The sequence below is a fragment of the Lipotes vexillifer genome, unplaced genomic scaffold, assembly GCF_000442215.2.
Source record: "Lipotes vexillifer unplaced genomic scaffold, Lipotes_vexillifer_v1.1 scaffold63, whole genome shotgun sequence".
In the NCBI taxonomy this organism is placed as follows: domain Eukaryota; kingdom Metazoa; phylum Chordata; class Mammalia; order Artiodactyla; family Lipotidae; genus Lipotes; species Lipotes vexillifer.
In genome coordinates this window covers 3,716,113-3,727,996 of record NW_006784492.1, presented here as the reverse complement: position 1 = coordinate 3,727,996, position 11,884 = coordinate 3,716,113, and the positions used below count along the sequence as shown (strand labels likewise).

The following is an 11,884-nucleotide window of genomic DNA, read 5'->3' as shown; positions in this document are numbered from 1 at the left end:
GTTAAAAAAAAAAAAAAAAAAAGAAAATTGAGATGGAGAGAGAGGCTGTTAGGGATGTATCTAAGACTAGATCCCACATTTTATTTTATTTTATTTATTTTTTTGCGGTATGCGGGCCTCTTCTCACTGTTGTGGCCTCTCCCGTTGCGGAGAAACAGGCTCCGGACGCGCAGGCTCAGCGGCCGTGGCTCACGGGCCCAGGCGCTCCGCGGCACGTGGGATCTTCCCGGACCGGGGCACGAACCCGTGTCCCCTGCATCGGCAGGCGGACTCTCAACCACTGCGCCACCAGGGAAGCCCTAGATCCCACATTTTTAAGGGAAATATTTTTATTATAATATTCTGCCATTCGAGTGTATACTTAAACAGGGTCTAGTTTCAGGAGTGCAAAACCAAAAAACTAAATATCATTTCAAATATTGAACATACTTCAATGTTTATTGAAGCTATAAGGAGAGTGAAAATTCATGGAGTTCCATAAAAGTTAAAGGGAGTAATGTCAGTATTGGGCTAGAGGAGAGAAGACCAATGTGAATATTTAAGATTTCCCCGTTCAACTTCCATGTGCCTGATACGTTTACCAGAATGGACAAGATTTGGGGTAAGCAAAAACTTCTCATTTTTATTATTTTGACAGAAACGAGGTAGAGTACTTTTAAAAGGCGAGGGGGTGAATTAGTATTCAGTAATGCCCCCCTACCACCCCACTCTCATTTCTCAAGTGGCTGGTTAAGGCACTCTGCTAAGTCTTAAAAATCTGACTAACTTCGCCCTTCCACAGCCATTCAAGATAAATGATCTTTTCACAGGTATTTTACCAATAAATAAAAACAATCCTTAAAGAGGTTTAATATTTAGCCCTAAATCACATAACTAAGAAATTATGACACTAACTTTCAATTCCAGGGAGTTTGCCTCCAGAGTCTGAGTTATCACCACTATGCTAAGATGGTTCAAAAATTCAAAAATTCACGGTGTTAGATCGGAGTAAACTATTTACCTCCATCTTCCTGCTGCCTGAGGGACCTGAAGATGTGTAATTCTCCAAGTTTAACACACAGGCATTCCGTTGGCTTCTCTACTAGAGAAAAATTCTTAGACCTCTTCTCATAAAAATCAGCTGTCAATAAATATTTACTGAGCACAATTAACGTGCTAGGTGCTATGGGAAGGGCTGGAAACACAGCAGTGAGTAAGCCCCTGGTCTCACGGAATTTGATGAGATGTTTTCCCACAAGAGTATAAAGAGCTACCATTTGTAACTTCATTCTTAAAAAATTTCTGGCATTCTCCAAAACACTTTATATACATTGTCTCTTTTACTATCGTTTCATTTTCACAAGACACCTGATGAGACTGGGCACGATTTAAAGGTGAGAACACTGAGGTGCAGAAAGGTGATGTGTCCCCAAGTCTCACATCAGTAGTAATGTATCAAGGGCAAGATGAATCAAGAACACCATTACCTTTCCAGAACTCAGAACTGTCTAATTTTTCTTTGTCTCCCTTCAAAGATTTCACCGAACAATTATTTGTGTATGTTCCATGAATGAAGGGGGAGAATCCAGGATGAATCTACTTAAGTTCAGAAATACATGTACCCAGCACTAGAGATATTTTATGTGCAATTCCTAACTCTTTCCTGCTAACTGACCACTCACCCCTCTACGGTCAAATGTTCATCTCTCCCTTTGCTGTTCTGTTGAAATATTTCAGCCATGTGTAACTACAAATTCTTTCATGGGTACGCCGTTCAGTTATTCCTGGGGAGCTCTCTATCTCCAAGTAGGTCAAACTTCATCAAGTGGGATCATATTGATTCTGAAAACACTGATTCAGTCAGTATCTACAAGTAAGTGATCATCTCCCATTATATTTAAGAGTTTGGAATGTCGACTCTTATAACAGGAAGTTAGAGTCATATTGGACTTCATATCACTTATATCATGTTGGCCATGTTCCTCTTTTTTAATTTCCTTTTTTAAAGAGAGTTCTAATATCTGTGCCCATTGGTGAAAATGAACAACTTCCTAATTTAGAGACAATAAAGAAGACTCCTAGTTGAGAAACACTACTAAGAATCAAATACTGGAAGAAGCTAAAATCCTAACACTGAGAGTGACAGCTGCTAACACTAGAAAATGCATGAACACTACACACACCCAACACACAAACACCATTCCAAGAGGCTAAGTGCGTTCTAATTCAACACGTTATCGGTGAGGAAGGATATTTTCCAATACAGAATCCATTTAAAAATTGGGTTTTCATTTGTAAAAGTCTCTTTTTATGTACAATCCAGTTACTATTTTACTAACAAAGTGCTTTTGTTTGCCTATTTTGAAAGCTTAGCCGTCAGAGCTACTGACCCAGTGCAAAACAGGCATGTAATGTCATATCAGGTATCACTCCACCTCCTTATTCTTTTCTTTGTTTTCCAACACAAACTTGGCAATGAACTGTAAGCAAAAAGAACACCATGTGGGAAGCAGTCCCACCACACGAAAAGTCTCAAGAAACTTTGTCTCCAATCACTGTTGTAGGGATTTTTTTTTTCTTTTTCATATTTACACCTATGATACTCACTTATGCCCACAGCTGTAATGAGCTTGACTGCAAGTTCAGGAATTTCACACTGAATGAAAAATGGTTCCAGAATGTACCGTCCAAAGGCCAGAGATATCACAGCAGTGGCTGCAGGGCTAGAAAAAACAAATACATATTTAGGTTAACTACAGAAACAGAAAAGAGCATCTTCACTAAGCTTGCTCTACATTGAGGTGCTATTATTCAGCATGTGGAACATATTAAATAGGGGAGTCTGTGATTTTCAGAACTCCAGATTTGATTAGGTTGTCATAGACATTCCAAATGAAATACTGTCTACAACTTTGGTGGCTACTCTTTAAACTTCACATCTCCTTGGGTACAAGGCTGGGTACTGTCAGTTTTGCCCCTGCCTTCCCATATTTGAATTTTTCTTAAAAATTGAGTTTATTACTTGAGATCCTGACAGAGGTGGGCTTCACAAGAAGCAATTTTCTTTCTCAGTAAGTCAACAATTAAACTCCAGCACAGTATGAATGCATTAACAGTGCAGGTCTAATGGGCTGGGTCATGGTCAGAAAAGGAACACAAAACTCACCTTAAAAAAATTAGTACTAATAAGTGTTCATTGCCAATATATGCTTATGTGCTTGATATCATATTAGCCTTGGTTTTCCATACAGACCAAAACTTGAAGAGCCAAGTGATTATTCTTAATTCCACAGAAATATTTAGATGCAAAGTATACGTTGAAAAATAAAAGTACTCTTGTAATTTTACAAATGGAGAAAACATCCATGAAATAAGAAAATGCAATAACTTCAGGTATATAGTGAAATAGGTAACAAACCATTCTATCTTAATTTTTCAACTATTTCTATGCAAAGATTACAGATGCCTTTTCAGTTTAAATATATCTATATATGAATGCATATTTGTTAGATACACAGGCAAGTCCATGATATTATCTACTTTGTCCTGCCTGTCTTCCCTTTCAGCTTATCTTCCTTCTCATGGTTATACAACACCCATGTCCAACTCCTAATTGTCAGAAAACCAACCACCATTACGTGTTCCAACCTCGACCTGCCAGTACTAGCATGACAGATTCCTTGATTTTTTCTTTTTCTTTTCCAAGAGAACCTCTTCCTCACCCCCAACAAGATTATTTTTCTTGGTCACCATCATTCATAAATTTTTGACGTATAAATTAAAATCTGATCATGACATCGTAGTGCTTTCAAAACATGCTCAGGATATGCAAAACCTCTTCAGTTCAAGGCTCTATATCTGCTCTTGGCTTTTCCTTCCCCTTCAGTGTGCTTCCTCCCACACAAGGATATGAATATACCCTTTGCCTGAGGCCCCTGCAACTCACGGACGGTTTCTTATACCTCAGGTCTTAGTTCAGTCTTTTGCGCAAGGAAGCTTCTCCAGCCCTCTGATTGGGTTAGATCCCCCAGAGTGTACTCTCTTCTGGAACCTCATGGCTTCTCTTTCACAGTGTGTATCACAGTAGTAACTTTATATTCTCTTATGTGATGTCTTGATTCATAACTATTTCCCTCATTTGACCCTGAGATCCATGAGTACAAGGCTGTGTCCAACTTAATCATTATTTCATCTTCAGTGTATAGTATGGTGTCTGTCATACAGTAGAAACCCAATGAATACTGAATATATAGTGAATGTGTGGATTCAATCAAATGACCCCTGATGTGTGATTTTTTTTCCCTTAAGATTTGTTTTTACAGACTAATTCTGACAAGAGTGACTTAATCTGATGTACAATTTTAATAGTGAGTATTTAGGTACCATGGGCGTTTTCAGTGGAAGAGAAATGTTAAAGTACCTAGGTATCTTGTCACCCCTCAAGCCATTCATTACTCTGCCTATCTGAGAAACCAGTTGAGTAATGTGAGTCCATTATTACAAAGAAATATATGAACCCATTAAAAAAGCTTCTGGAATATATCTAGGTAATTTCTTCTGTAGCTCTCCTGTGATTAAAGTAACATTTGATCATGAGCTGCTTGAGAATAGGAACCATGGCTCTCTCGACTTCAGGTGTCTTTAACGTGCCATTCACCATTCAGTAGCAGTTTGTGGAATGAATAAGTGAATGCATAAGCACCGTATCGGTGCTACTACTGCAAATGCAATGATCATGCTCATCATACTGCCAATACAATCAGCCAATACATGACTAAAGCAGGACTCAAGTCCAGCTACATCAGGCTCCAAAAGCCTACTGTCCTGACAGGCCAGCACTCTAAATCAGTAGTGTAGTCATCTGAATGCTGAGTATGTTGTATTCAAAATATTATAACCTTAATCTTTCAGTTACTGGTTCAAGAAGAATTTAATATCTGATAACCAGGGCACTGAATTAAGTAGTATAAGGGTTACAAAAAGTGTGAGACTTGGTCTTATATGCTTGAAATGCTTGCAGTTTTAACAGGGAAACAGAGCACGGATTCCTAAAATATTAAGTAAGGTTATATGACATGTTCAATGTCAAATGAGAAGAAGAGACTGCATTTTTTTCAGAAGAATTAAGAGAGGAAAGACATACTATAAACTAGGGTGAACAGGAACTTAACTGTGGAAATGATAGAATTTAAGTTGACCTTTGAAGAGTAATATTCAGATTATCAGAAAAGAGTGGAAGGCGCATCCCAGGCAAATCCCAGAGTTTGGAAAAGGAACAAAATACCTCTTTATCATTATTTCATTATAACAAATTTTAAATAATGCAGAATTGTCTAAAATGAGAACAGATTTAACAAAGAAGTAAATACTACTCTAAGCTCCTTGATAAAAAAGAGACTCCTAGAACTATAAAAACCAAGATTAGTGTTAAGTCAATACTTATTAGCTCTGCATTTGCCACTTAGCCCCACATGACAGGATAAAAGCTCACAGGAGCTCTCAGCTGTGTAAGTTTGATAAGTTTACAGTAAGAGCAAGTTTCTCTGCCTATTTATGTTAAACTGTGCAATCAGAATGTGCTATAGTCACATTTCATGGATGCCATTTGCCTTCAAGATACTTTTAAACTTCTCAGGTGACATCATAAGTTTCCCACAAAGTTGGAGGAAATTTGCTGTTCAGAGTGACTTAGCAATATTTGGTTTGATTTTAAACCAGGGCAATCAGGAAGAGGAACGTATTCTTACAAAAATAAACTCAAAAAAGCTTTTCGCAACTGTAGTTCACTGATTTGTTTAAGATGAGGACGTGAGTCATCTGTGACAAGTGAAGTTTTGTTCTTTTATAGAGTATAAAACTTGGTAACGGGCTTCCCTGGTGGTACAGTGGTTAAGAATCCGCCTGCCAATGCAGGGGACGTGGGTTCAAGCCCTGGTCCAGGAAGATCCTACATGCCACGGAGCAACTAAGGCCATGCGCCATAACTAATGAGCCTGCACTCTAGAGCCCGCGTGCCACAACCACTGAGCCCACGTGCCACAACTACTGAAGCCCGCATGCCTGGAGCTTGTGCTCCACAATGAGAAGCCACCGCAATGAGGAGCCCACGCACCGCAATGATGAGTAGCCCCTGCCTGCCACAACTAGAGAAAGCCCGCACGCAGCAATGAAGACCCAATGCAGCCCCCCCCCCAAAAAAAACAAAAAAAACCCAACTTGGTGACATACTAAATTGTTAGGAACAGAAGTTTCCTAGTCACGAAAACTGAATAAACTAAGATGGCATAATGGTGTAATCTACAAGAAGAAAAACTCCAGTTCCTATAACATAACATTTAATTTTATCTAATTATGATTTATAATCAAACAAAAGGTCTGATTTATCAAGGTAGATTTTGATGCTTCATATCCTTTTCAAGTCAGCATCTGTCCTGAAAATGTCATGGAGAATAAATGAATATTAACAAAAAGCAGATGCTTTAAGAGTTTGGCAGGGTTGGCAAACTACCGCCAGTGGCAAAATTGCGTTAAACACATTAATTGAGAAAGGTATTGCATCACAGATTTTATGTCCTGAAGTAGACATGTTTACCACATAATCACATGACATGTAGATTTCTAACTACTTAAAAATAATCAAGGTGATTAAAAAATGGTATAATGAAGGGCTTCCCTGGTGGCGCAGTGGTTGAGAGTCCGCCTGCCGATGCAGGGGACGCGGGTTCGTGCCCCGGTCCGGGAAGATCCCACGTGCCGCGGAGCGGCTGGGCCCGTGAGCCACGGCCGCTGAGCCTGCGCGTCCGGAGCCTGTTGCGCCGCAGTGGGAGAGGCCACAACAGTGAGAGGCCCGCCTACCGCAAAAAAACAAAAAACAAACAAACAAAAAAAGGTATAATGAATAGGTTTATTTCTCCTTAATTTTTTTATATGTAGGCTCTTACCGTATAACGAGCAGTTCTACCCAGACTCGCACAAAAGCTGGTAATGGGCCAAAGACTTCCAGAATGTATGTGTAATGACCACCAGATTTCCTTATAGTTGTTCCCAGTTCAGCATAGGACAAGGCTCCTGTGAAATATTTATAATAAAAAGGTGAAAAGTTAAAATATTACCAAGTCATCCAGCAGTAGAATGGATACAACAATGTTTCTGTTGTGTGAGATGTTACTACATCCTTTGATCTGAATGACATCCTTTTTCAAAATTAATAACAGTCATCGAATTCCTAAGAGCCTCCAGATTCCTCTTGTAACCTCCTCACATTTGAGATCTAGTTCATTCTATTCAAGCAGTGTAATTTGACTTGAAATAGTAAGGGCAAACTTCTAAAACAATATCATATTATTAAGAATTTTGAATCTCAAACCTGACAAGAGAAAAAGAGTAGATGGATGCCAATATTACTAACCTATTTTTCAAAGAACTTCACATCAAAACAAGGAATTATCACAAATTGACCTCATTATATTGAGAATCCTTTTAATAAATGATATTTCTGTGGCATGTCAAAATAAATAAGATTCATCTGTTCTCCAGAGAAATATGGACTCAAGGCTTTGGAAGGCTTCATTTAATTTGTAGGATATGTTTTGTTTGTCAACAAAATGAATTTTGACGCAGATATTCTGTTTTTAGGAAAGTTTTTCTTGTATGTCTTCGAAGTACACACTCTGTATGGCTGAAATAACACACACACTTTAAAAGAAGAGGTGCTACGACATACTTACATACGTTAGGTAAAATTAACTGTAGACCAAATTCTAACATTTAGCAGAGTTGAGCAAGTTATATAATCTCCCCAAACCTCAGTTTCATCCTCTGTAAAATAAAGATCTTAATTTGCACATCACAAGGAGTTTGTGTGTTTAAATATAAAATGCGTGCCAAGGACAGTGCTGGGCCTGACACACAGAAAGCAGCTCATGAAATACAGCTATACCTACTAATGTAAGCAATTAATTTCCAAGAAAATGAAAAATATATTTTGACATTATGTGAAAAGTTCTATCCATACTGCTAAGCATTCAAACATAAGACATAATTTCTGCCTGGCCTGCTCTGGGGACTCAAAGTGTGGGAAATTATTACTAACCAGTAAAGCATAGAACTGTCCAACGTGAATGTAATTTGGATATTCAGCAAAATCTTAGCGTCAGTTATTGTATTCCTGTATCACTTATTGTATTCCTGAACCTAGTACTGTATCAGAGTCACCTGGGGAGAAGTGTTTATTTAAAAACAAACAAAAAACAAATGCTAAGGCTATACCCCAGACCTACTCTCTAACCAAGAGAGGCCAGACTGTCCGATAGAGGCATCCAAGAAAATCTATTATTTTAAAATTCACACAGGTGAATTTTAAAGTAACTAGTCTACAGATTGATATTTGGGGATCACTGATATAGCCTGTCTATTTATAACTAATTGGAACTAGTTGCAATTCACTCTCTGTTGGAAACCAGTCACCATGTTGGTAGGCTGTACAAAGAAGCAGCCAATATAAAATGTTATTGGAAAGTGTCTTAAGTACCTGAGAATTTATCCCCCAAGAATCAATACCTAGACCTTTGTATGCTTTGCTGAAACTCCAGGATAGTTGCCCCAGGTTTAAATTGAGTTCTGGAGAAATGAAATTTTCATTTAAAGGTCTCAAGCTCCATAACCATTTTACCCAGATGAAAAAAGTTCAGAATAGGTTGTAAGAATCCATGTATTGACCCTGGCTTTTAAAAAAACTGTAAATCCAATATACAAATTCTTTACTTTTAGTCCCAGAGTTCTAAGACAAAGGATTTTTTTCCTTATATTTTGCTTTGCTTCCTGTTAAGAAGGTACTCCTATCAAAAGTTCCTAGTAACGTAAGTGATAAATGCAATGCAAATATAGATAAGTAGGTTAGTACAGGAGCACACTCACTGCAGTTAGTAATCAAAGAATACCAACTCAAGCATAAACTTAGCTAGTCCCTTTAGCTTTTTTTTTTTTTTTCCTGAACTTCTTGAGATGATATACTTATGCAGAAGCATATTTTCTTAGTACAGGTCAACATCACTATCATCACTTTAACTAGCTAATGCTCAGAGCCATCCATTTTACTATATCTGAATAACCTTTTATTGTGTGCGAAAATGGAATCACATAGTGGGAGCTGCATGCACACAGTATGCAAAATCCAGGAAACTGGTTATGGTTTCTCCTATCAGACACTGATTTGTTCTGAATATACCACGTGTTGGAGAAGATAAAGGCTGAGGAGGCATAGAGTCATTTAGAAAGATCAACAGTTAAGTTTCTCTCTGTTCATCTACAAACGTACATGCCACACCATATGAATACCACGAACTCTCTGTAAGCTAAAATAACCCAAAAGTAATTCCTCTGTAGATCTTTCTATACAGCTTTTTTTTTAAACAAGTTTTATTTAAAATACCTTCTTCCTAATAATGGAAGTTGGAGTTCTCTAGATGAATGCTCAAACCAACGCTGAAAACACTGCAAGGCCTTAAGAATAAATGGATTGGTCCGTGGAGGACCAAGAGTTAGTACTTGGTCCTAGAGTTTGGACAAAGAGTTAGTACCTTTAAAGAACAGTATCTTTTGAAATCAGAATACAGTGTTTGCCAGAGAAGAGCAAATATGTCTTGGACATTTTTCCCATAACATAAATAAAATTTAATTTTCTGGACCATTCACCAGTTTTTGTCACCTTCACAACTAACCCAGGTAGCTTTCTAGTAATGTGCCCACCTCATGAGGGGACATTTATTACCTCTTTACTATTAATTATCAAGTCAATAAAAGAGATCTAGATTTTGAAGAAAAAATTAATAATCATAAACAGGACATAATAATAAACAGGACTTCTACTAGTCCTGTTTAGACTAACTCAGCAGACAGGTGGGCCAATGACCTGTGTCTCTGAAGACCAAGTGAACTAGAAATGAAGAGAACAGAGCTGGGCAGACACAGCAAACTAAGACCCAATTCCAATTTTACAATTTATATTGCAAAGGTTGATGGGTACTGGGGAGAGATGAAAAGTTGAAAAAAATGTGAAATATGCTCAGACCCTTGCAATATTCTCATTTACAGAAGGAATTGAATTCTATGCCATCACACTTTTTTCCACAATAAGGACTTTTGAAAGAATACTGGGAACCGACAAGCGCGTGAAGTTAAAAAATTAAAAAGGAAAAGACTGCCACCCATTTGTTTAGCCAATAAAAAGTCAGTAAAACTTCTGCTGAACACTCAGTTCTGTGTCTAAACAGGCCACACCGGGTTTCACTTCACAGGTGTCTCATTCAGTGCGCCAGCTGCCAAGATGCCCCAAACACAGGTAACTGAGCACAAATGCCTGGTACAGAAAGCTTGCCTGTATTTTACTGGTTCATCAAAGCTAGCCCTGACGTTCATTGCCACAGGGAAAAAATCAGAAAATTATCTACCTTAGTCAGGAAAAGCGAGCACAGCCTACAGGTTGCAATTTCAGGGAATTCAGGATTCTGCCAACAGTGGAGAGTGTGCGTGGCTAGTTTGCATACCTCCCCCCTAGATCAGAAAATCTGGGGGAGCCCTGGCCATTCATTCCCTCCTTAGAAATCACCCTCTGTTCTCCCAGAGAGCACGGCACCCAGCCCCACAGACACACCCCCAGAGAAGCGGCAACACTCACCAAACAGTGACAGGACCCCGCAGACAGTCCAGACAACCAGGGACAAGCCCACGCTGCCCGTGTTCTGGAGCACACCCTTAGGAGAGATGAAGATTCCTGCTCCGATGATGGTGCCGATGATGATGGAGATCCCTCTCAACAGACTGATTTTCCTCTTCAGCACAACTTTCTGCTGCCCAGGTGGCTCCTTGCCACCCAGGGAAGACAGTCTCGCGTTAACACTGCCCTGCAGGTAACCCCCATTGGAGATGGTGGATGCCACAGCCTTTCTGACCATGGTAGCGACCCGCAGGGAAAAAAGGAAACAGAGCAAAAGAAAGAAAGAAAGAAAAAAAAAAAATTAAAAGAATAAAACCTCCAAACTTTCAACTTTGGTGTCTCTTGGGGTGACTGACCGATTTGATCTCTTCCTCTTTGCCTTCAGATTCTTTCTCAGCGCTAGTGTGCTCCCAGGTAAAAACTCTAAGGTGTATTTTCACCTTCCGCAATCTAATTACTCACAGGAACACCTGTACGTTCGTTCATGGTGTTCTGGTTTCTCCACCTCCCCGACTACCTCTTGCTGCTGAGGCTGCGGCTGCCGCCCTATCATTACAGCCCAGCTCAACTTCCTCATGGGCTGGTATTTAAGCTGCTGCCTGTCTCACCAACTTACTCCAGCTAGATGATGATGCAAATTCTCCAGGTTTGCATCAGCCACATGAGAAGGATCCAGCATTACTCAGCTCTTTTTTTTTTTTTTTTTTTTTTTTTTTTTTTTTTTTTACCACGAGCCGCAAGTTGCTCTACTGACCAAAGCTTTCAGAGAACAAAGCACACTCTTAACAGGGATCTTAACCAATCCAGAAGTCGTAAATTCGGAACAGACCTTCCGAGAGATTTCAAGCAACTCCTAGTGAGGGACAAAAGCTCTTCACTCGAAAAGAAAATGAAAAATGAAACAGGAAATGATCACTGTGCTGAAAGGAGTTTCTTTTCTTTAACGTACAAATAAAATAGTTTATACCAACCTTTTGATCACAGACCAGAACTCAAAGCTGCATTGTTTATAGCAACAAAATTTAGATTTCGTGATGCTTCCTGCTTATTTAAATTTCTTTTTATTTTTGGGTTTCCTAGCAACATGGTCAAATCTAATATTTACAAACCTAGAATGATTCTGTATAGCTGCTGTCATGCACATAACAACTGTGAGTTTTACTTAACATTAAAAGATAAAAATTATTTCTT

General features: G+C 38.9%; 1 protein-coding gene across 1 annotated transcript in view; it reads right to left on the bottom strand.

Annotated features, from left to right (window-relative positions):
* The window catches only part of SLC7A11 (solute carrier family 7 member 11), a 95,424-nt gene extending 84,493 nt beyond the window's left edge, over positions 1–10,931 (bottom strand). Inside the window, exons 1-3 of the mRNA XM_007456890.1 lie at positions 10,655–10,931; positions 6,921–7,047; positions 2,587–2,702 (exon numbers count right to left, since the gene is read on the bottom strand). Of these exons, the coding sequence (XP_007456952.1) occupies positions 2,587–2,702; positions 6,921–7,047; positions 10,655–10,931 (520 nt within the window). The remainder of the gene's footprint in view (positions 1–2,586; positions 2,703–6,920; positions 7,048–10,654) is intronic.
* Positions 10,932–11,884: the final 953 nt, after the last annotated feature.